The sequence below is a fragment of the Falco rusticolus genome, chromosome 8, assembly GCF_015220075.1.
Source record: "Falco rusticolus isolate bFalRus1 chromosome 8, bFalRus1.pri, whole genome shotgun sequence".
Classification (NCBI taxonomy): Eukaryota; Metazoa; Chordata; class Aves; order Falconiformes; family Falconidae; genus Falco; species Falco rusticolus.
Window position 1 is genome coordinate 24,069,710 of NC_051194.1, and position 23,032 is coordinate 24,092,741.

The 23,032-nt window shown below is 40.2% G+C and overlaps 1 protein-coding gene across 1 annotated transcript; it reads right to left on the reverse strand.

The window, feature by feature from the left end:
* Nucleotides 1–2,232: 2,232 nt before the first annotated feature.
* TNFAIP6 (TNF alpha induced protein 6) lies at nt 2,233–15,588 on the reverse strand. The gene is made up of 6 exons (XM_037398926.1): nt 15,370–15,588; nt 9,366–9,503; nt 7,906–8,067; nt 5,509–5,737; nt 4,401–4,441; nt 2,233–3,330 (listed from the first exon to the last, which is right to left on the reverse strand). Exons 1-6 carry the CDS (start codon nt 15,461–15,463, stop codon nt 3,167–3,169), a joined length of 828 nt encoding a protein of 275 aa, XP_037254823.1. The 5' UTR covers nt 15,464–15,588; the 3' UTR covers nt 2,233–3,166.
* Nucleotides 15,589–23,032: the final 7,444 nt, after the last annotated feature.

Genomic DNA, 23,032 nt, shown 5'->3' on the forward strand with positions numbered 1-23,032 from the left:
CGCGGGACGGGCGGCCCAGCCAATGGGAGCGCGGGGAGGCGCGGCCGGCGGCCGAGCCGGAGATCATCAAACGGCGTCACGCGTGTTCTCCGCGCGCGGCGGAGCGCGGAGCGATGGATCGCTTCCCGCGCCTCTCGGGCACCGCCCCCGGCAGGCACCGCCCCTCGCCGCCCATTGGTGGAGGCGGCGGCGCGTGCGCTGGGGGCCGCGAGGGCCTGTCTCTCACCTTAGGCGGCGCTCGTGAGGGGCCGAGTGAGGCGCGGTGCGGCTGTCCTCGCCTGGCAGCCCCCTTCATCTACAAGTCAGTTGTTTCTGACTGCAAAATAATGGCAATTGATGTGAATAAGCTGTAAATAATATGGTCAAGTTTGTATTCATAAACCAATATTCATTTTAATGCATAAATAAGCTTGTAATTGTATAGCGACAAAGGGGTTAAAATGTCTGAAAGATCATATAGACTGTTCTGGCAAGAAAGTTGCAAATCTCTGAAAGGGGAGCTGTCCTCCTTATCTGCAAAGCAAGCTGCCCTACCAAGGAGATAACGGGACAGCAGGATGGCCTTGAGTAAAATTACAAGGGGTATTGTAAAAACCCTGGGAAAGATTTCTACAAGTCTGCCAACTCATCACTTTTGAGACCTAAGGTGAAAAGTACACCATGAGGAAGACCTACGGCCTTCCTCCCATAGACCACTGCCCACATTCTAAAGACCCCGGCCCACAATTTTTGGAAGAATCTGCGCAAGCGTGAAGGACTGATAAGCTAATTAGCATACGAAGCGAGGGTAGGCGGGTTCAGGTGATGAATATGTATAGACGTTAATGGAATATTCATTGTTTCATTATATAAATATAAGATAATCTGCCCCTCTGGGTGTGTACGATTGGTGGAAGGATCCCCCGTACACCCGACGCCGACAATAAAGAATATTAATCACTAAGAAATTCTGAAGACGGTCTTTGAAACACAAGGCCTCCCAGGTTTTTTGCTGTTTTGCTCCAGCTCCACAGAAACCTACCTGCATAAACCTGAACTTCCTTAAGACCCAAATACGGGAGTCTGTGCTGTGAAGCATGTAGCCCTGCAGCCATTTTCAGTTGGGTGTTTCTGATGGTCATTTAATGGGGGGGTCCCCAAGTAGGTGTGGGGTTTCTGAACGGCAGGGAAAAGTGAACACAACAGAAAGTGTGCAGGGTCTTTGCTCCCCATGGTGGCTGTAGCACCAAGTGCTGCCCAACATTCACTGCCATCGTCCTCAAACGTGCATGGTATGTCCCACCTCGCGGTGAGCTGCTGAGAGGGGATGGGTGTGGGATGTGTGGAATACATCAGGGCGTCTGTGGGTGTAACATGGAATAACAGCAGTGGCAGCAAATCTGGAGTGTGAGGAAACCCTGTTTCTCAGGGATAGAGATAGGCCTGAGCAGTAACGTTAATGGCTGAGTCTCAGTCACCTGCAGGGACGATGTACAGCGTCGGAGGTGCTTGGCAGGAGGGCCTGTATACACCTCTTCATTGTGATCCGTATCAGTTCAAGACCTGTTGCTTCTCAGTTAAAGAAACAACAAAAAAACACCCTACGGCATAAACAAAATGTTAACAGTTCTCTTCATGCATTTTCCTAATTAACAAACACTTCTGCTGATCTTGGAATGACATTTTATAACAGGAGGATGTGAAGTTTATTCAGTCCATGAGGTAGGAGGATTAAAAAGCACCAGTAGATTTTAGGCGCAGCTTGATCCCATTAAATACAGTGATATGAACGTTGTTTCCTGGCACTCACATGAATCATGAATAAAGTGTTGGAAATGACAGGGAGAGAAGCTGCAGTGCTAGCTGCAACATTGTTCTCCAGTACAGCCAGGAAGCAAGACTATATTCCCAGTGACATTACAACAATAAAATCTCAAATATTAAATGTATTTAAAGAACCAAGAATTAGAATAAATAAAGATGGGTCTGATTAGCTTAAGATCCTCCTCCTCTTGCACAAAACTTTCTGAGAAATTTACAATGTTCCAAACAAATAACTGACAGGAGGATTCTCAGTGAACATTAGACTTCAGCAGGTCTGGACTCAAGAAAACATTCGGACTGAAAGAAAGGAACTCTTAAAAAGTATTTGTTGCTTTAAATTGAGAAAAATGTTTCCAAGCGTGAAAAGTTCTCAAGAAATAAGAAATAATTAACTGGAAACTCCAGACATGACTAAAACAGAGGTAGCTTTAATGCTGCTTCAGACTGAGGAATTAAAACTGAAGTTCAAAACATATGAAGAATGATTTATGTTCATCAATTCACAACAGTACACTTTTCTTAAAACCCGTGTAAACAACATACAGCATCTTGACAGGATCTTCTGAACGGATTTGCTGATACTCGGTTAGGAATTTCTTCTGATGCTTCATCTCACCAGTTTTATTATCATTACCAAGTCTTTCATTTGATTCTTTACTAAGTGAAATCACAGAAGTGAAAGGACTTGGAACATCACTTCTCTGGATGAGGAAACCCTGACAAAATTCATTGAGTAGTTTCTGATTCATTTTACAAGAAAATTATGGTAATAATATAACTGATTCTGTGCTGTTCATGCTGCTTCCCAATCTTCTGACTTCAGACAGTTACATGGGTGGCTGCTAGGCCGTCCACAAGATGAATTTATATATCTTAGAAATAATTTTACTCTAAAGGCCTTTTGAGTTCAGGACAATGAGTTAATTAAAAAACAAATTGTGTGTAGAGAACAGGAAAAAACAAAGCAACAATCTAAAAAATAAATATCTGGAAATAAGGAAAATATAGATAAGACAGGAAACAGGATATCAAATTTCAAAATAATTGGAACGGTCACACAAAATGTTGAAATGGTGCAAGAAATGAGGAGAAGGAGCAGTTTACATAGAAAAATAATTTTAAAATCTTTGGTAACAATGAATTCTTCATGTTTTTACAGCACTTGTAATCTACAAATAGTCTTCTATTATACATGTAAGTATATTTTATAATTTATTCCCTAGTGTACTTTATTAACAAAACTTATATAAAAGCAGAAAATAAAAAGTCAGACAGATATGAAGGAAATGTCTTATCTGAAGAAACAGATATCTGAACTGGGTTCTAAAACATGTTTCTTAATGAGTGTATCTCATTACTCTGCTCACATAATACCAAATTTTCCAGATAAGAAGTTTGTTTTTCCTTGGGTTGTTGTATTCTTTCCATCACTTGACTTTGAAGGTATGTCTATAGTTATATATCTAATTTGAAAACCACCAGCAGTCACTGAGGCATCTGTCAAAAACTTCAAGGTCATAACATTGCCTGGGGACAAGAGAAAAAAAAACACCAAGGGTTATTTTTTTGGGTGACATAAAAATGTGATACTTCAGAATTATTTTTAAAGTGGTGTTGCTTGCTTGCTTCTGAGATCTTTAGAATTATCCACCTGATCTGTCTGCTTCTAAGCTATGGCCTGGGAGGATGATACTTCCATTAGCCCCATGGAAAATCAGGCAGATTTTGATCAGTTTTATTTGCAGAGCCTAGAGGTTGATGAAGTTTTGCTGTAGCCAGTACTTTCTGCAAAGCATCCCCTGTTCTGTACAATGCTGCTTTGCTTCATTCTACCTGTGAAATGTCATGCTTCGTGGGTGAGACACATCTCGCATACAGCCTCACACATCTCCACACAGGTGACACAGGGGTGATGTTGCTAATCACTCTCCCATGAGTGTCATTTGCTCATCTCCACCAGGCCTATGTAAACTGGGAGGTCAGGGATGGCACAAGTCAACTTTTCTGTCCTCTTTCTGCTGATGACAGCTGTGGGCTGGCATGAGTTTCTGCACAAACTATCCAGAGACTATCCCAGGGGATGTGGCTACTTCCTTGCACAGGTAGCCCCATGTGATGTCTGTGCTACAGCAGCTTTGCAACGCTTAAGTAAAAAAGAGGTAAAAGTGGCTTTGGTTTACATGCTATCAGACCTTGACCTGTGGTTTAAACCGACTCAGAGCATTATGTCTATAACCAGCTTTGGAAGTGTTCTTGCAATCTTGAAATGGGAAAAATGGCTGCATGAACGTTGCGTGCATAAGTAAATCTGCTCTGTCTTTATGCCTGTGTGAATTAACGTGCGCCGGTGTACTACCTCTGTGAGGCCAGCAGGATGCACCCTTGTTATCTTCTGACTTTTACATTTAATCAGAAGTAATTGCATCGAGGAAAGAGCAGGCTGGCAATTTTGAAAAGCAGTTTATGACATGCTGGCCATAAAGCAGAGATTGTGTCTTTGGACATCTTTACCATACGCTATTAGAAAGTAGGAACAAACGGTGAATTTGGCTGATTTTTACTTTTTTTTTTTACCATAAAAGGTGCAAATATATTACCTGTGCTAATGATATCATCTGGTAACTCATCTCCACAAAACCTGGAAGAAAACATAAATGGTCATGACTAAACGACACAGCCAATATGCCATACCCCAGCCATATGGGGACCTGTGCTGAGAGGTGGCTCTCAGGCCGTACTCTCCTTCGGAGCTGTGGCTAAACTGGTTATAGGTATTCAGTGTATGTAATTCTCTCCTATATGTTAAAGCAATTGCCTAAAGAATTTTTGTCATTATCTTACAGTAAGGCTTAGGGGAGGGAAAAATGCAGGAAACATTTTTCAATATATGCAGGAAATCAATGATGCAAAACAAGAAAAAGAGCAATTTAACAAGGCACTACGGAAAAGAACAATGGCCCATGGCTAAGAAAGGAAGCACATTGTCAAGAAAAACCTTTAAAATTATCTGTAAAGGCAGAACAAATAGATTATATCTTTGCTTTGCTACACATGATTTGTAGAGAGGATGTGAAAAGTAGCAGGAATTGGGAAGGTATTTTTATCACTTATTCTGGTTTATTTTTTCTTCTGGAAAGTGGAGGCACTTCATATCCAAATATGACTGCTAAAGGACAAGCAAAACTATGACATCAAAGAAAAGAAAATGAGAATTAAGCAAAGAGGGAAACTACATCTAGTAAGAGAGATGATATATAACACTTGTACTGTTCTGATACTATTAGAAATAATTTTACTTCTGTAGTGAATAGTAACTTAAATATATTTTTGCTAACAGCTTAACACCCCGCCTCCCTCCTTTCAATTAAAGCAAATACAAAATACTGTTTTGAGATCGCTAGGAGTTCTTCCTGTAAAATAATAGAGAATTAAGATTATCAGCTAACTAAACACTGTTGCAGCTCTCTTTCATGTAATTTAAGAAAGCAGAAAAGGGCAAAGCACAATTCTCTGAAACTCTTTACAGGCCTCTGTTAATGACAGTAAATTGCCAGGCAAGGTAAGTCAGGTACTATTGCTTCAAGTATTATAAGTGTATCAGAGGTGCTAATTGGATAAGGTAGTACAGTGTTCTTCTGAAGTAATATTCTGGGGGGGAAATTAAATAGTTTGATTCTTTGCATATTAACACTGGAATTGCTTTACCTGCCCACAAAGCCATTGATATCATCATAGCTATCATAGATTTCCAAGTAATCAGCCATACAAGCAACGTCGTCTTCAACATCAAACTCTAGAAACTGTAGATGAATACGTTGTCCATACTTTACTCTGATATGCCAGTAGCAAATTTGCTCATTTTCATACTCATTTGGATAGCCTGGTGACTTAAAAACATGTCTTGAATCCGTGAAGACTCCACCACATTCTTTTCCTAAGCGAAAAATAAAAACATTAGAGTTTTCAGTATTCATTCTGGATACGCCTATGGTTTAAATCTTTGTGCACTTTGACCCAGCAGATCCATAGAAAATCATATAGGAACACCCAGCGTGATAGCACTTTTCATATATTTAAATACTCAGCATTCACAAGAAATATCAGTCATTAGGTTTTGCAAGCAGATATTTTGGAGGCAGGAAGCAAGATCCCAAACTCACTGAACTCAGAGGAAAAGCTTTCATTGACTTCAGTGGATTTTGGGCCAGAGCAAAGTGTTTTATGTAAAAGGCATTTGGGGTTTCTGGCAATGTAAAGCTCTGAGTTTTACAGCTGGACTTGCAAGTCGCCCTAGCATTTGGTGTCATCTGTTCTTCCTCAAAAACCTCTTGAAAGTGTGTCTTCTACATAAAAACCTGTAAAGGCTAGTGATCACATACACCACATTGTACTCCTGTTACTGCTGCAGCTCTTCACGCCTTTTGGGCAAAAAAACACTCATTCCAGTTTGTTTCAGTGGCCGTTTGAACTTTACCAGACAGTGGGACCAACAAGTCTGGGGACCTCGCAGTGCTGAGCTTCAGGATTTGTCCTAGTTCCCCAGGTTCAGACCTGGGGGAGAGGGAGGTAATTTCTAAGGGTGATTCTGGGCACGTGAGTTAGGAGCCTTAAGCTGGATAGTGTGTGATGAACCCTCCTAGTTTGTACATTATCCATGAGTCCCAGTCCAGTACTTTTCAGCTCCAGGTCATTGCTAGGTTAGATGGACATTTCATGCTAAGCCTTCCAAAAGTCCCTCCTGACATCTTTAGCTCCTAAAGAGCATCGGTTCGGTTCAATCATTTGTCCTTGCTCACCCAGGCTACTTGTCTCCCACCTGCAGACAGACAACTCTGCCAGGCTTCGTAGCAGACTGTCCATCAAGCGTGAATACAAACCCTTGTAATGGGTGAGACTGCTGAGTCTTGGCAGTTCTGGTTTCCTTTTGTCTTCTAACCAAACACTGCATTTCAAAAGTAACTACTTCTCAGCCCAGAGGAGAAGGCTGAGAAAGGAGAAGGTGGGGCCAACAGTTTACATGCAGTTAATAACGAATGCAGTAGTCTCTCTTGCAGTTCTTTTTGAATGCTGAACATCTGTGACTGTCCCCCACCCCACAGAGCTATTTGATTAACAACTGCCCAGCTAACATAAACAAGCTCAAGCCCTGTGAGCAAAAACAAAATGTGCACAGCTGTACAGACATCAGGGACAACTCCAACTTTTGGCTCTGCCAGGCAGGGTAGTACACTTGGAATAGTAGGAGAGCCAAGCAGTGCACAAAGTCAAGCTTTGCTTTTCTTGTGGTGCCTACTTTTTCTGTCTTCCCTGCTACGTGAAGTGATACCAAGCTAAACCAAAACAGCGGCCATGTCAGTATTTCAGTCATCTGCAGCGTAGTGTGTGGAGGGAATGGAGAGCTGTCCTCTACCTGGTGAAGTCTTTTCAGTCATGTTTGAACCATGTCTCCAGATCTGCTTTGGAGATTTTGCTTTTCTCCATCTAGTTACACATGCACACACACGCCTACACAAGGCACTGCTGGGAGCTGGATCTGTCAGGTGTTTCAGTCCGAGGCATGGCATTCATTTTTAGAAGTTGTTCTATCTCAGGCACAAGAGAGAAGGGATAAGGGTTAACACTAAATCTAGCTTGTTTACAGGAAAAATATCTGGAAAATGGTTCCAGTGTTGAACACCTCAGCTAAGTTATTTAAATGAAATCATAGGCTAAATGTAAACACTCATGCAAAACAAAGACATTCACACATCTCATTGGAAATGTTACTTACCTTTTTAATCAACAACAGCCTATTGTTACATTTGTACTTTCTGAAAGGACTTTGCCTAGGCCCAGTTACATATGGTACAATGCTGTGCAGAGACACTGAGCTCTGGGAAAGCCAGATCAGCTATAGGTAAGAGCAGATGGGGTTTGGTGCGCAGCTCCAATTAAAGCTGTATCAATACGCCCCCCTTCTCAGGTATTTTTTGGTATTTTTTTATGGTATTTATGGTATTGAAGCTAACTCATTCAGAGCCTGGGTGCCTTCATGCAGCCAGATAGCATGGTGTGCAGTCATAATCTCAGACCCAAAGAGCAATAGGGTTTTTTTAAACACACCATTAGGGTTGTAGCAGTAGGCATCCCATCTCTCACTTCTGTTGAGGCGAATCCCGTAATCAACAATACCAGTTTTTCCAAAGCCACAGTTGGCTCCAGCTTTTACTATGGGGTAACCGACTCTGCCCTTTGCCATCCATCCAGCAGCACACACATGGAAACCTGCAAGAGGGAGAAAATGAGCCATGGATGTGATAAATCAAGTCTTACTCAAGCTGATCAATTATTTGGGTGCAACCAGCCTAATAGAAATTAAACTACCAGAAAGAACAGTACTTTGAGAGGATAATTTTAAACACAGAATATAAAATTGCATTGTGTTCTCCACAATGTGATTATTGGTTCTTCATTTGAAAACAAAAATCAAATGCAGATGGACCGTATAGTTTCCCGGGTAGTGAGTTTTAAGCGCTGTACCAGCATTTCTAAACAAATTATACATTGGATGAGTTATACAAGTATGTTCTTTGTTTCCCTTTTGAAGTCATACGGATTTACTCAATCATATCTTAAGAGTTTGCAGCACTAAGTTCTGAGAATGAATAAAATACAACATACAAAACACAGCTAAGAAAACAAAGTATTTACTTAAAATATTTTCAATTTAAATTTAAATACCTGAAATACCTCAAGTATTTCTTGCTAAACAAACAGATCCTGCTAATGCATTTTGTGGCTAACAACTTAAAAACAATAGCCAAAGAATGCAATGTTATCCACTGTCTGGTAGAGACCAAGTCAGTGTTTTCACCGAGACGAACTGGAACATATTTGTGGCATCCTAGGACTATGAGCTACTCAGAAGAGACAAAAGTACCCTTTTTACATGTGTGCTGGTGCTGAGAGCCAGCTTCTGACTCAACGGCGTAGCCTGCAAATGTCTAGAACAGGATATTTTCCATTGTTTTCCCAATGCTCTGAATGAATTAATGATTTATTATTAGAAGTCAAATAGAAATACAGTAGAGGCTTCATTCTGCTCTGCTTTTCACTCCAAGCACATCACTCACTCTCTCTCAGAGCAAATATGGCTGGAATAAACATTACGAAAACATCTTGACTGATGATATGAAAAATAGCAATGCACGTTTCCTACAGGAGCTCCCTGGGGATAAACACTTTCCTCTGCAGCTCCCTCCTGGGTGCTGTAGCTGGGGAGGTACCGTTGCTTCCCAGCTCAGCCCGACAGCTCTCCCCTGGGTGATGCTGGTTCTGGGACTGTGCTGCACCCAGAGCTCAGGGGGATGCGTAGCACTGTGTGCAGATGTTCTCTCTCACAGCTCCGTAGATAGCGCAGTCATGCTGTTACTGAGGAGGGAAACTGCATGCAACTTGGGCAAAAATCCAGGGAGTTTAGAAGTCTCTCAGTCCCAGAGTTCATAAGATTCATGAAAATACAAGACTGGCAACATTATGAATGAGCAATGTGAAAAGCAAACAGACATGATTTTTTTTCGAACCTATTTTTCTCGCCGCCTCCAGCTGCTGATACGTGGCTAGATGTCCTCCCTCGTATTCACAGACTGCTTTTGCTTCTGCATAGGTGAGCTGGTACTTCCCAGAGCGCGACTCCCTGTGATACACTCCGGCTGCTCGCTCTGTGGGACCAAAGCAATTAGATGATTTCAGTATTATGTCTCAGCTGGCCCACCTTCTGCGGTGCTCTCACCACCTCCAGCAGTTTCCCCAAGGCCTGCACTTTGAGCTACTGTCCAGGTGAGAAGAGAAATAGAATGTCTGGCTGGTAGCTTTGCCACTGGAAAGTGTCAGAAAATATGTCCCTCCCAAGCCAAAGGCATGTTTTGGCAACCCAAAGGTATGATTTTGTGTGGGAGAAGTTTTGAACAACAGAGCTAGTCAGAGCTTGGTGAATTTTTGAACAACAGAAAATCAACAAACACAGGAAAAGACTCCCTGAGGAGCACTCAGAAGGCAGTAGTTATGGGAACGGTCGGCTGGTGTCAGCATCACTAATTCCATGTACCCTATCTGACTGAGGGGAAGCTCCTTCTGGATTGCTATCACAGCATTCTTTTGGATCTAACTTTAAGTGCCTTTGTAAGATGAATCAGAGCTTTGTTTTGAATCTCCAGAGAAGTTAAGTCAGAGCTACTTGGACAGAGGAGAGGCAAAAGTTAAAGGGAATAAAAATGTGAAATAAAAATATCTGAGCTTGTGTCACAAAGGGCAGGACCAGAACAATTGCTGGCTGACATTTTTGCTATGCAGAAAATTAATACACTGTCTTCATTATTGGTTTATTTGCTGTTGCAAATACAATGTAAGGCAGGTTTCCAGGGAAACCTAGAAACTGTCAGTACTACTACAAGTTTTATAATCTTTTCATGTTGCACGTGTCTGATGCCATATGCATGGAAATCTGTCTCAGAACCAATCTGTATATCTAATCCGAACAGTGTTTTTGTTCAGATCTGTCTTATATTTAGTATAATCTTAGAGAAACGGCTGTCTGTAGCTATCACTAGTCAACATGACTGGAAAAAGACACAAAACAGGAAACATTTTTTACAGTAGTTATTTGTACCATGGGTAAAAAAAGAACGTCTTTTCTAGGAATGTACTTAAAATCAGTAGTTTTGGCTAGGGTAGGGTACTTTTTAAAAAAACATGGTCACCACTGAATTGTGGTTAGCAATGGTGAGATCCCTTACTAGATAAAGAATAACGTTTGCCAATGTAGTTTTTGGACCCACAGTCACTGGCCTCACGCCCAGTGAAGTAAATGATGTTGCTGACAATAGTCTCAGAAGACTGAGAGCCGCTTTCTATAACATCACTGGGAATATCACTGGCATGGGCATTGGATAACATATATTCCATGGAAAAATCTTTATGAAGAAGCCAGGTTCATTGCAAAGAAGAGTCATAACAACTAACCACTGTGGAATAATGGTATGTTATATTAAAAAAATATCTATTTTAATCAAAAATGTATTCATAGGAAGTATAACTTTTCATTCATTCAGTAGTCTGCCATGTCTAACCTGGTAAATCCACTCACCACTTCTCTACAGTACAATTGTATTGGATTCAGTATGTATACACTGAAAATCAGTGCTACAGAAAATACCACGCCATTTAGCATCACTGCACTCAGGGGACAACCTGGAATTGACATTATTGCTCACTGCAGCTCACAGGGAAGGCAACTGAAAAGTGAATTTAAAAACACAGCCTGTAGTCCCTGGGATTAGCCGAGCTGCCCCACTTACACTGAGACAAAGAGTAAGGGCGGCTGAATTCTGCCCTTTCTATAGTCACCTTGACAAAGGTGACCAGTCACAGCAAAAGGAAGAGCAGTCTTAAGGCTTATTGTCAATTATGTTAGCCAGTAAAAGCCCCCATCACTCTGGCAGCCACCTTTGCAAGACCCATCCTCCTCCTTCCCTAGAACTCCTGCTGGATGTAGTACCAAGGATTTGGGGGAATTGTCACTGCTCAGAGTCATCGCTCCTGAAGCTGACAGTCAAAATTTATCATTTTTAGTTGTTCTCCTGCCTTTTTCACTTGGCAATATTGTTTCCAAATCTTATCCATCAAAAGTTATTTACCCCCCACTTATTGATGCTAAAATGTCACTATGGACAGGCATCATGTTTTTCAGACTATTGCTGGAAAGATCTGCTCTTCACAGTTTCTGCAGGGGCTGCTCTACCAACAGCGGCACCACAGAGTCTTCATGCAACATCCTGGTGGGTGGTGTTACCCTGCTGAGAGCAACCACTGATCCGTATCTCTGTTACTCCTTTGTAACATGACAAAAGTCACCTTTGGAAAGGCAGACCACACACATGTACTCCACCAAGCTCTGAGATTTGATGCTTGCTGGGTGTGTCACAGTTTAATGACACAGTATTCTGTAACAGTATATCCTAATTAACTGATCAGATCTTTCCAGGGCATTTTTTCCCCCTCCCTCTTAATTACATTACAGGCTGTGCAGAAAGATAAAAATGCATTGGCCAAAACAGACCTAGCATTGTACTTATGAACTATTAATATACATTTACATATTAATGTATCTTAATGTATATATCTGTATATACATATATCCACATATTCACAGTCATACGTGAACACACACACACGCACAAATTACTATCAGTCTTCACAGAGGCAGTATCATGGCCAGGTAGATAAACCCGTATGAAATTTTGTTTTCACTTGCAATACAAGTGCGTGCCTACCACTGTAAATGTGTACCATTCACATACCATGGGGCCAGCACTATGGAGTACAACATGTCCCAGCCTCAGCTGGACACCTTCTCTGATGGAGGATTCTGCCTGAAGGCTGCTCTCCGTCTGACCTGCCTGAAATCTCCTCTGCCTGGACAGGAGCGAGGACTTGTTTGTCCTTTGCATGAAAACCTGGATATTGGGGCTCGTGTCTCAGGGACTTCACCCACTTTTCTTCTGAGGTTCTTACTCAAAAGGTCATGGCTGTCTGGACATGTTTCTTCGAACTCACATTGCTTAAAAACTCTCCTGAAGCCCAGAGACAGCAGGATCCTGCACGGACAGTGACCCTCTATTCACCCACAGCAGCAGCAGATGGTAAAATGTAGCCAATCTCTTCTTGTAGCACAAGCAGAAGCAGCATGAAATTTGGCCTAATAAAGTACCCTCAATATGCATGACACAAATCCTAATACTAAATAAAAAGAAATGTTTAACTTTTAAGCAGAGGATGGCCATGGCGTGGCTAATGCACATGGTTGTACTTGGAGCACTCCACCAAATGGGTAGGTACAGCCCCTAAACCACACTGACACATGGTGTGTGCACGGGCATGAAATTCTGAACACAGAGTGCAGCAGCTGTCCTGGGAAACCTACTCAAATAAGAGTATGAGCATATTTAGGCAAGACTGTTCCAATCCTCTCATCAGTTTACACTAAACCTTTGGTTATAATGTGCTTGTGTCAAAACCGAGCAACAATAAAATTTCATTCACACAAGAAAGACGTTAACAGGAAGGTGATATGGTTAGCTGCAGCAGAACTGCATCCTTTCTGAGAAAACCAGATGTTTTCTATCAAGAAAAAAGGTAAAAGACAAAAGCATTTCTAGACTGTCAGTAGTTCAAGATTTTATATTTGTGCTAATGATGTGTTGAGGAAGAAAGGTAGAACAGAAAACTCCCTTCATTTTCAGTTTAGTCTTGGTAATGCTTTATCCGAAGAAGCAGAGATAAGCAAAGCTTGGATGGCACTGCACACTCCTAGGTTTTATTCAAGGGAGGGAGTCTTGCTTGTGTATACTGAGTGTGAGTTTGAGGTTAGTTTTACTGTTCAAATTACACTTTTTCTTTTTTTTTTAAATACAAAGATGCATAAATTGCATGGTCGTGATTTTGCCGATTTTTTTTTCACTTACATATGCCACTGAATTCCATTGGTAATTCAATTAACTGCACTTGAGGTTTTTTCAATGGTTTTATTACTGTGGTTACACTAGATGGTGTATTTCTAAAGGCTTCCACAGAGTCCTGTCCTAGAGATAAGAAAGCAGAGTGGTTATTTCAAAGTTGCACACTGTGCTTCCAGATTTGCATGTTTTTGTCTAATTAGAGCAAGCCATCAGTTTTTACCACAATGGTTTATTTTTATTTACTCTCAATGGTAAATGCTAAAGGTGTAGCAAACCAGAATTTTCTTATGCATTCCAGCTGACACCTGGTTTCTTCATTTTAAAGAATGAGAAATTTTTTTTCTTCACATTGACTTCAATTCATAAAATTGCTCAAATGATCACTTGTCATCACAAATTCACATTTATGTTGTAGAAGCCCCTAAAGGCTACATCCAGCGTGGCTGGTTGCCGCAGTCATGGATACACCACTATTTTCAAGTAAAACACCCAGGACCCATTCTCTGTCCATGAGTGCAAGTGGCATGGTGTGAGCCTGAACCCTCTTCCCCCTCATCAGGGTGGTCTCACCGAGGGACAGTCTGTGCCCCAGACCTCCCTGGCACTGCATTGGAGTACTCTTTAGAAGACCACTGGGTGACTGAAAGCAAAACTGTGCCAGGTAACACAAGAATGGTTAAACCAGAGACATGACGTGTGCGCGGCCACATGCTGTTCACTTGTGCATGGACAGCAGCCAGCCCGTACCGGCCCGCTACAGATAAATAAGGAGCCTGGCTCAGCAAGCCCGTGTGCTCCCTGCCCTGCCCACATCCCTTCTCTACAAAAACACCCATCACAGCCTGCTGCAAATTCAACTTCTCTGCCCCTACTATCAGGGCTTAGCACAGCCTCAGTCCTACTTATCTTTAGTGTCTCCTTATTGTTATTCCAGCCAAGGATACAAGCTTTGCTTCTTTCTCACACAAACATTTTCTCTGTCATCCTTTTTTTTTTTTGAACAGCAGCCACTTGAGCTGGTGCATGAAGCTGCCAAGCGGTCCTCCCTTCGAGCTGTCCCCCACCTGAGCACCTTCAGCAACTGTGGGACACAGCAAGCACATTTCAAGTTTAGAAGGAAAGAGAAGTCACAAAAAATGTGCGGTCAAATGGAAAACAGTATAGATTACTTTTCCTTCTCATTTATGTTACTGTTAGTTTACATGGTCCTCAGAGAAGGGACTGGAGTCACGTGATTGCTGCACCAGCTAATAGAGATAGCCCCAGTCCCTCATGGAACATCTGCGCACAACATCAATGTGGATTGGCTACAGGAATTCCTTAAAATCCTTAAAGAAATACACAACACTCTAGAGAGGATAAAGGAGTTTGTAAGTATTTGTCTATAAAATGGAGAACTTGATGCGTATTTTTGTTTTGGCATCCTTTACTTGACTATACTCTGAATACGTTTTTCTTTTGCATTGGATAATTATAAAGATCTATAAAAGAACTCTAAAAGCTATTTAAACCTACTTGAGGTATAAGAAACTATTCCCACAGAATGCATTTTCTATAGTCCTTTTGAAATTTCTCCACTGTTTAATGATGTGAGCAAACCAATGGCCAAAATGTATACATTTCTGTACTTTCTTAGAAACCTAGGAAATATTATCGCTATTGTTTCCAGATCATTTAGTTTCATATGTAGGACCCCAGGCATCTGAAGTATGTTCATGCAGAAAGTAATTCATTCCTTTGGCAAATGTTTCTCTTCATACTTGTATTCCTTCATTAGAAGCAACTGTTATTTAACGCTGTTTTCACTTTACCTCATGCTGTAGGAAAATACATTCAGATGAAACATCCCATAACTACTTTTTCCTGCACTTCAGAGTAACAGTAAAAAATAGTAAGCTCGTAAGGACAAAACTTAGTCATGCATCAGATAAAATTATCAACAAATTCAATGCAGGATTTTTCTCATATTAATGCATAGCTCAAGTTTGAATTGCTAGGTGCTTATCTTTACACTGTTAGACAAACACAGTGACTTTTGCAGCAAAACATTCACAATTAGATTATTTCTTACCTAACCAAATAGAGTTATGCAGCACTCCGTCCTTGAATCCCCATGCTTGAGCCTTGTCCCACAGCAGGGCAGAAAAGAAAATTAGTGCAATCATCTCTTCTGAACTATTAGGCTGTAAATATCTCCTGTTAAAACACTCAGGGTAACCTCTGCTAGCAGCTGGCTAGATCCTATTGGAACATCTGGTAGCCAGATCTTAAATAGTGCTTTCAGCTGTGAGGTCAGCAAGCCTGCTCCAATTGTGCTTGCTGTAGTATTATTACACAATTAAATGTGATGTCTGCAGTCGTCCATGTGACTCACTTTTGGCTCTCTCGATTCCCAGCGTGTCCAAGAATCCATTCTATCCCTCACTACTGCAGCACAAATGAACACTTTTCAAGCCAAAGACTGTTCATTCTTCAGCACTCACTGTCTTCAAATTCCATAAAACAATAAAACTAATACCCGGGGTTTTTTGCTTATAGCTTTTTTAATCACACCAGTTACAAGACCAAAGAGAATCACACATACAACCTACCATTCTCATTTAAACATTCTTTTCTTTCATATATAATTCAGATTTAATTTCACATTCGACCTAATCAATGAAAAAACGTAAGGAGAATATTTTGCACTGGCTATTTGAATTCAGTTTCCCTACGTGGAATCTGTAATTGCAAGTCAAACTCCCAGATCAGCATAAAACTGCAAGTGTCAAAAACAGATGCTCTTTGTTCTGCAACTGGGAAATAAAGCTAAAATCTTCCTCTCCAAACCACAGTTTCAAATCTGATTCATCGTGTGACAGCTGTCTGCTTGTCTTCCCTTCTGGCTGAAAGGGAATACTGCAGCTGCTGCTTATGGATGAGTGGGAGAGCAGAAAGGGGGAAAGATGAGAGTATGGAAATTGGTCTTGTGTTCCACACTTCTGAGCAGCCATTGGAAGACTCTGCTCTCCAGTTCTGATAACATTGGTAACAGAATTCTGAGTCAGGAGCTACAGAAAAAGATGTGCTCATGACCATGAACACAATCAAATTAAAATAAATGAAAAGGAAAGGGTGGAGGACTCAGTGCCTACTCACATCTATCATACACAGATGACCTGTACCAATGAGGAAGATACTCTTTATCACTCCAGCTTTAACATAAAGTGAAGAATGCCTAGCTACAGTGTATATACACAGACACATACATGTATTCCTCCCACCAGATGCTGAAAGTGAGAGCTGTCAGGAAATGAAGTTGAGAGAGAGCCTTTCCCCTGCATCACAGTAGCAAGGCACCTTCTGCAAAAGTCCCAATGTCTTGACCTGTCACTCTTCAGCACTCACTGATGACAGCAAAGCTGTTCTTCCAATAAAGTTCACCTACATGTACATTCCTGTTGCCTTACCCACTCAAATTCAAACCTTCGGTGTGCAGCAGGAGGTGTACAATGTACACGTGTCTTCTTGCTCCTGACAAAGCTCACGTGCACTCTGGTGGCAAGGCCTGGCACTGGGACTTCCCTCTCAGGTATCCCTGAAAGGTGATAACAGCCTACTGGCTCCTTCTGGCTAGCCTGGGACACTAGGGGCACAGTGGCTTATCGTCCTCCTTCCTGCCAAGCTAGTGAGCTACCACAGAGCGGGATGCTGCGAGCAGGGATACTGCCGGCCAGTTTGTTCACGAGTCTCCACCATGCTGATCATCCCATCACACTTGAAGGCTCCTCTGACAGCAAACCAAGAAAGCATTCGAGGGACTTGCCTCACTGCATACAGGCAGGAGCCCTATTCTGTTTCTTCTTTCTAGATTTGAGGATTGGTGCTTTATTTGTACTTGCTTTCTACTTTAATGCTCAATAGATAAGAGTCCAAGATTTTTGAATGAGACCTAATTCAATTTTATTCTGTGAAAGCATATAGGTAGAAGTCTGTTGTTTTCTAAACAATCATATCCAAGACCTGTATCTGAGGTGACCTGGGATGTCAGTTGTGAAGATGCCAGTATAAACTTTTGGGGGTGGTGGTGAATGGAGGAGAGAGTGCTGAGTGTGTTGCTCTGGAGCATTCATTTCTTATTAGCTGAAGGAGATTGGCACTCAGCTTTTGCTGGATTGGAGTTGTGACATATTAATGGTATTTTCTGGGAACTGGAAACAATAGAGAGGCATGAGGGAAGGAATGGAAACCAAAGGAAAGTGAAAATTCAACAGCAGTGTCATTCACTGGTAATCTAAAAGACAAATTACTGATTCAAATGAAGAGAATCCTATTAGACTGTCCTAAGTTTTCTCCTGAAGGAAGTATGATGTGGATGCCTTTCTCTGCACAGGACACCTTTTCTCTCTGCCATTCCATGCAAATTTCTCTGGATGACATTACAATGTGAGTTGATAGCTTAATGATCTTAGATCAGAGACAGATGTCTATACCACAGGGAACTGCTCTGTTCTGTGGTAGGTGGGTGCCAATCCTACAAGATCACAAAAATGTGTTAATAGTGACTAACTCATGAAAGCAGGGAGTGCACACCAACTTGGAGATGATTTGTAATAGACCACCATACTGACATTCTTGAGCAAGACACTCATGCAGTAGTTAATGAAAAAATATTTTTTTCCTGAAGTTAACTGTTAATGGCCTCCGTTAGAAAAAGGAACTTCATAACTTTCAGTTAACTGAAAGGCCTCAGTTAGAAAAAGGAACTCCATAAAGGACGTAAAGTATCACACAGTTCTAATAACGAGAGTAGCTGAGAGCATCTCTTGAAGGTCTAATGTTTGAATGAATATATTCCTCCCTGGAGGAACAAGGCTATCTGTTAATAAGTCCGAAGAAATACAATGGCTTATGAATCACAGAATCACAGAATAACTGAGGCTGTAAGGCATCAAGAGAGGTCACCCAGTCCTGAAGTCAGGATTCAGATGTCTATTTTAATATCCTCTGAATAATCCCTCAAATGAATAAACTCCATCTTTGTCGGACAGTAACAAAAGCTCTACAGGGTTCAGCATGTTTTACAGGGAAGAGTAATTTGGTATGGTGAATATTTTGATACGGGAGGAAACAACTTAATGTTTGCTATTGTGTTGCATTAACATAAGACATACGCTCCAGATTCAGCCTAGCCATAAGTCTGTGCAACTTGCAATGTCAATAAAGTAACACATTCAGTCCTATACATCTGCCTCCCAAGCGAGCTGGAAATGGAAGTTTTTATCTGCGAATCCTAGCAGAACCTCTCACCAACAAGAAGATATTCCACAGCTGTACTTGAGCACTTTGAGACATTCATCTGACAGTATTTTCTTACGTTTTTTTCCAAGTTTTCCACATTTAAATATATCCCAGACAAATCTTATATAAACTGGGGCGGCGCGGGGGGGGGGGAAGCTTTGCTTAACTCTTTCCATAAATACACATGTTAAGAAATACTGTTTGAAATTTATTCTGTTATTTTGACTAGCATTTGAAGTGGACACCTAACATGGTAGTTCTCAAACTGTGGTCTGAAGCCCACAGCAGTAACAGACTAATAGCAATGACAGAGAGAAAAAAACAATCCAGTAGTTTAATGGATGAACCACTGAGGATGAAGGAATTTTTCAAGACATAACAGTAGTGTATGTGTGTCATGAATCTCTTTTGCATTAATTTAAATATTAAGCACCTAAACTTTTCAGTTTTCTTCCATTTATAAATGTTGAAAACAGTGAAAATATTTATAGTTTTTGTACTCTAAGACTCATATATTACTATCGGTGATACAGAATATATCCCAATTATATTGTTTATAATTTTGAGAATGATACCAATGATGTATTTGAAAGGAAAGGCATGGAGTGAAAGGCCTTTGATTGGGAGGTTTTTTGCAAGAAACTGTAATCTCATTCAGAAAAAAATATTTGGTGGGAAGTGTAGGAAAAGAAGTGCAGGGAAAGAGACAGTGAAAGAATTAAGGTTAAGTTTGTCTTACAAGAAAAAGATTAAAATAGCTGATGTGAAAGGGGCAAATATGACTGCACTGACTGAATTTACATTGTAAGAAATCTGAGCATGGAAGAACTATTTAACCTAAAGAAAGAATAAAGTTAATCCAATGACAGTATCAGCCCAGCCCAGCCCATCTACAGTTTAATTTAGTCTGAAAAGCAGAAAACAATTTCAAACTGTTAAGTCCAGAGAAGTTTTAGAACAGCCACACAAACAGAACACATAATTATTCTGAGATTATGTTTGAGGAGGAGCATGGACTTGATGTTCTTTGAAAGAAGATCACTTCCAGTGCCAACTTATTTTTATCTGATTTTAAACAAATGTTATTTTATGTTAAACTTTTTTTTTTTTTTCATGAACTGAGCTGTCAAGGTACAAGTTGAAGGACTGTCCCACACTCCAGGACTTCCAGGGAGACCTTAAGAACCATCAGATCCCAACCATATGCCATGTGGCAGAAATAATTACACACGAGTTATTCCTGGCAGATACTTGCATAGCCTGTACTTACGAGCCTGCAGTGGGGACAATCCCACAGCCTCCTGGTGCTTAACTCTTCCTATCATTTTAAATACCTTCATCAAAACAACTTGTATTACTAAAACCTTTCCTGTTGCAGCTTCAGCCTGTTTCTCCTTTTTGCTTCAGCAGACTGAAGTAACAGATTCTTTACTGCCTCTGTAGCAGAAAACCAGTTACAAATGTTATTGTATCTTGCTTCAGGTCTTTCTTTAAAAATAAACAGGCTGTTCTTTTCATCTTTCCTGTAGGTCGTATTTTCTAGACTCCTGATCATTCTTGCTCCTCTCCCCTGTACTCTTTCCAGGTGGCCTGCATCCTTCTTGAAGTGCCATGCCAAAACTAAACATAGTACTCCAATGAAACACTGCAGTGTCAGATAGTGCAGAATTGTGTCATATATTTTCCAGATGACATTTTTCGTTTATACAAAATCCTAGTTTGACATTTGCTGTTAGTGAAATTTCCTTTAAAAATAGCAAGTAAGGTTTTAAAAATACCTACTTATTTTAAAATGCCTTTGACAAGAAGATACTTTAAGTATGAAAATGCATCCAAAATGAAAGAAACCAATGAGATTTGGTACGCCTACCTAAATATATTAATCTGCTTTTCCAATCTCTCTTTGCTTGTATGCTTTCTCTTTCAGTGAAAGATGAAAAGAGTTACCAAAATGGTCTGATGTGGAAAAGAATTGATGAAACTCTTATATCTAAGTTTTGGGCTAGTGAGAAACTCATTTCCCAATGAATTTACAGAACAGGTTTTCTAATTTGTCACACATTTGTCGTATTTAAAGGAAAGATGGAAAGAATTTCTAATGAAACTTCCTAACCTTTTCTCCTATATGCTTCAGATGATGCAATTTCAGAAAAATTTTATAATGTGAGAACTTATTTGGCCAATGATTTTACTATTTATTGTCACAGTGTAAGTTAATATTTCAGAGAGTGTTTTGTCTTATAACTAAATATTTTAAAACTTACTCTGCTTTGTCTTATAGTCTAATTCTCATTGAAATCAATGCCCATTTTTATCAGCTATATCAATGAGATAAGAATCAACCATTCTGTGTAATGGTGCTTTAGTTCAAAAAAGACAAACAAAAAACTTCATGTGAAAATAGAACCAACCAAAAACATTTGGGATTATTAAGAGCAGATGTTAGGAGAGTATAATGGTTTCACTTATAAAAAATCTGAACATTTGCCAAGTTAAAATATTTGCCAGTTGAAGTCCTATAGCAACAGTATTTCTAAGTGAAATAGCTGAACCTATCAAAATTAAAAATATATACAGATACAAAATTTAGGAGTGTCTTATGGATGTTCTTCTATGTTTACATTTTACAACTACATAAATATATTTTAAAAATCACAAAATGCTGTAAACACAGGTTTTAGAGTATGATACTGAAGAATAGGTAATATCGTAGGGGAATGCCAAGACAAACAGGCTCCAAAGATTATCAAGAAACTACTAAAAGAAAAAATAACTTGCAACTCCAGCCATTGCAAAGCAAACTACAACAGTTTTTGGTGTGTATGTGAAAAATTTAATATTCAGTTGCAAAATTAATGTATACATAGAGTCATACGTACAGAATTTAGTCCCTTAGAACCATAGTTAGGAGACTTGAATTTTGTTCCCTGAACACTAGATGTCAAACAGCCAATGTATGAAAAAACATCCAGGCCACCTTCTTCCAGCATTTTCAGAATAATGCTTTTCTCCTCCTGTTGGATACAAGGAGTATTTAGCTTTTTAGCCAAAGTGGATCAGCTTAAAGGGAAACACTAAGAGAGAGTTACCTCAAAATATCCATGGGCTGCTGATTGGCACATGCCTTTGCAGCTAAGCTATGCAGGTTCAAATATCCTCAAGCAGATGGAAATGTTGAACCTGTGTTCTGGAAGCTGTTACCCAGCAGTGCCATCACAGAAAAGTCTTCCTGTCTGCTGGGAAACTGAACTGGCTTCAGTGCCAGGAGGAAGATCCTAGGGAGGGTTCCCTGCCTGAACCACGGGTACAGAGACCTGTTCCTCCATGTTCCTGCAGCTGGTAACACTGAAGTCACATCTGACCTCCAAGACAGTTTGGTACCCAGAAGAAAGTCTGCCTACCAAAATGCTGTTTTACCTAATCAACTAAACATTTATGCTATGCTGAGCACCAGGATGTGCTCAGAGACTAGGAAGATTTTGAAGGTATGTACATGCCCGTAATACACACATTTAAAAAAGACCTAATAATCAGAGGTTTAAAAGACAATGTGCTTCTTTTTAATAAACATGTCCATAAAGATATTACTGTCTTGCAAACTTATATATAAAACATCTAGTATTTCCACGACAATACTTTTTTAAAACACAGTATATTAGCTACTTTTACATTGGTGAAAGCCGATTAGAGTCAAATAATTGGTGACTGTTCAACCACATGGAGACAATTTTTGCAAGAAAGACTTTGTGTTCAAGCAGTTTGTGGAAGTAAACATTCCTGTAAGCTTGTATGCTTTAAAAACTGGGTAATTCTAAGAAATCCCCCCATGTGTGGAACAGTAGAGATGATTATTCATGCCTACAAATGACAGTTAATAAGCTGCAGTTAATAATCACTTCTCCAGAATGATCCCTGCCCTGGCAACAGTTAAAACACATCAAGTGGACAGAATGAATTAACAACTAAAGATCACACTAAAAATTCACATTACTCACATTACACTTTTGGTGAAATACTGCATCAGTTGTTGCAAAATTGGCAGAGTATTTCCCACAAAGCAAACACTTATCTTTACCATTTTAATTTTTTTTTCTTTATAATTAAAGTAACTAAGCATTCATAAGGGCTTGTTTTAATCTGCTATGTTTATAATTATTGGCATACATCATAGCAGACGTATTCCCACTATTTAACTCTAAGCATCTAATTTAAGTGTGTGAATTAAGAGCCTTTCCATTAAGTGAGCCTCCAATAGGCATTCAGAACATACACATGCTGAATATCTGACCACTGGTTTTTACCTGTTTTTCTTTAAATCCCAATCATTTGTCCATCTCATAACAACATAGATTTTAAAATCATCATACCTAAGATGTACATAGGTAGGTAGTGAATTTTCAGAAGCAAAATGGTCCTATGAGTTTATGCACAAATACTTGTGAAAATGTTGCCAG

Bases quoted from the DNA above. Each gene is read 5' to 3' on its own strand.
- TNFAIP6 (XM_037398926.1), bottom strand. From the start codon at position 15,463: ATGATTGCACTAATTTTCTTTTCTGCCCTGCTGTGGGACAAGGCTCAA. The intron at 9,504-15,369 runs GTAAGAAATAAT...TTGGTCCCACAG, and splicing joins GCATAACTCTATTTGGTTAG to AGCGAGCAGCCGGAGTGTAT. The intron at 8,068-9,365 runs GTTCGAAAAAAA...TCCCTCTTGCAG, and splicing joins GGAGGCGGCGAGAAAAATAG to GTTTCCATGTGTGTGCTGCT.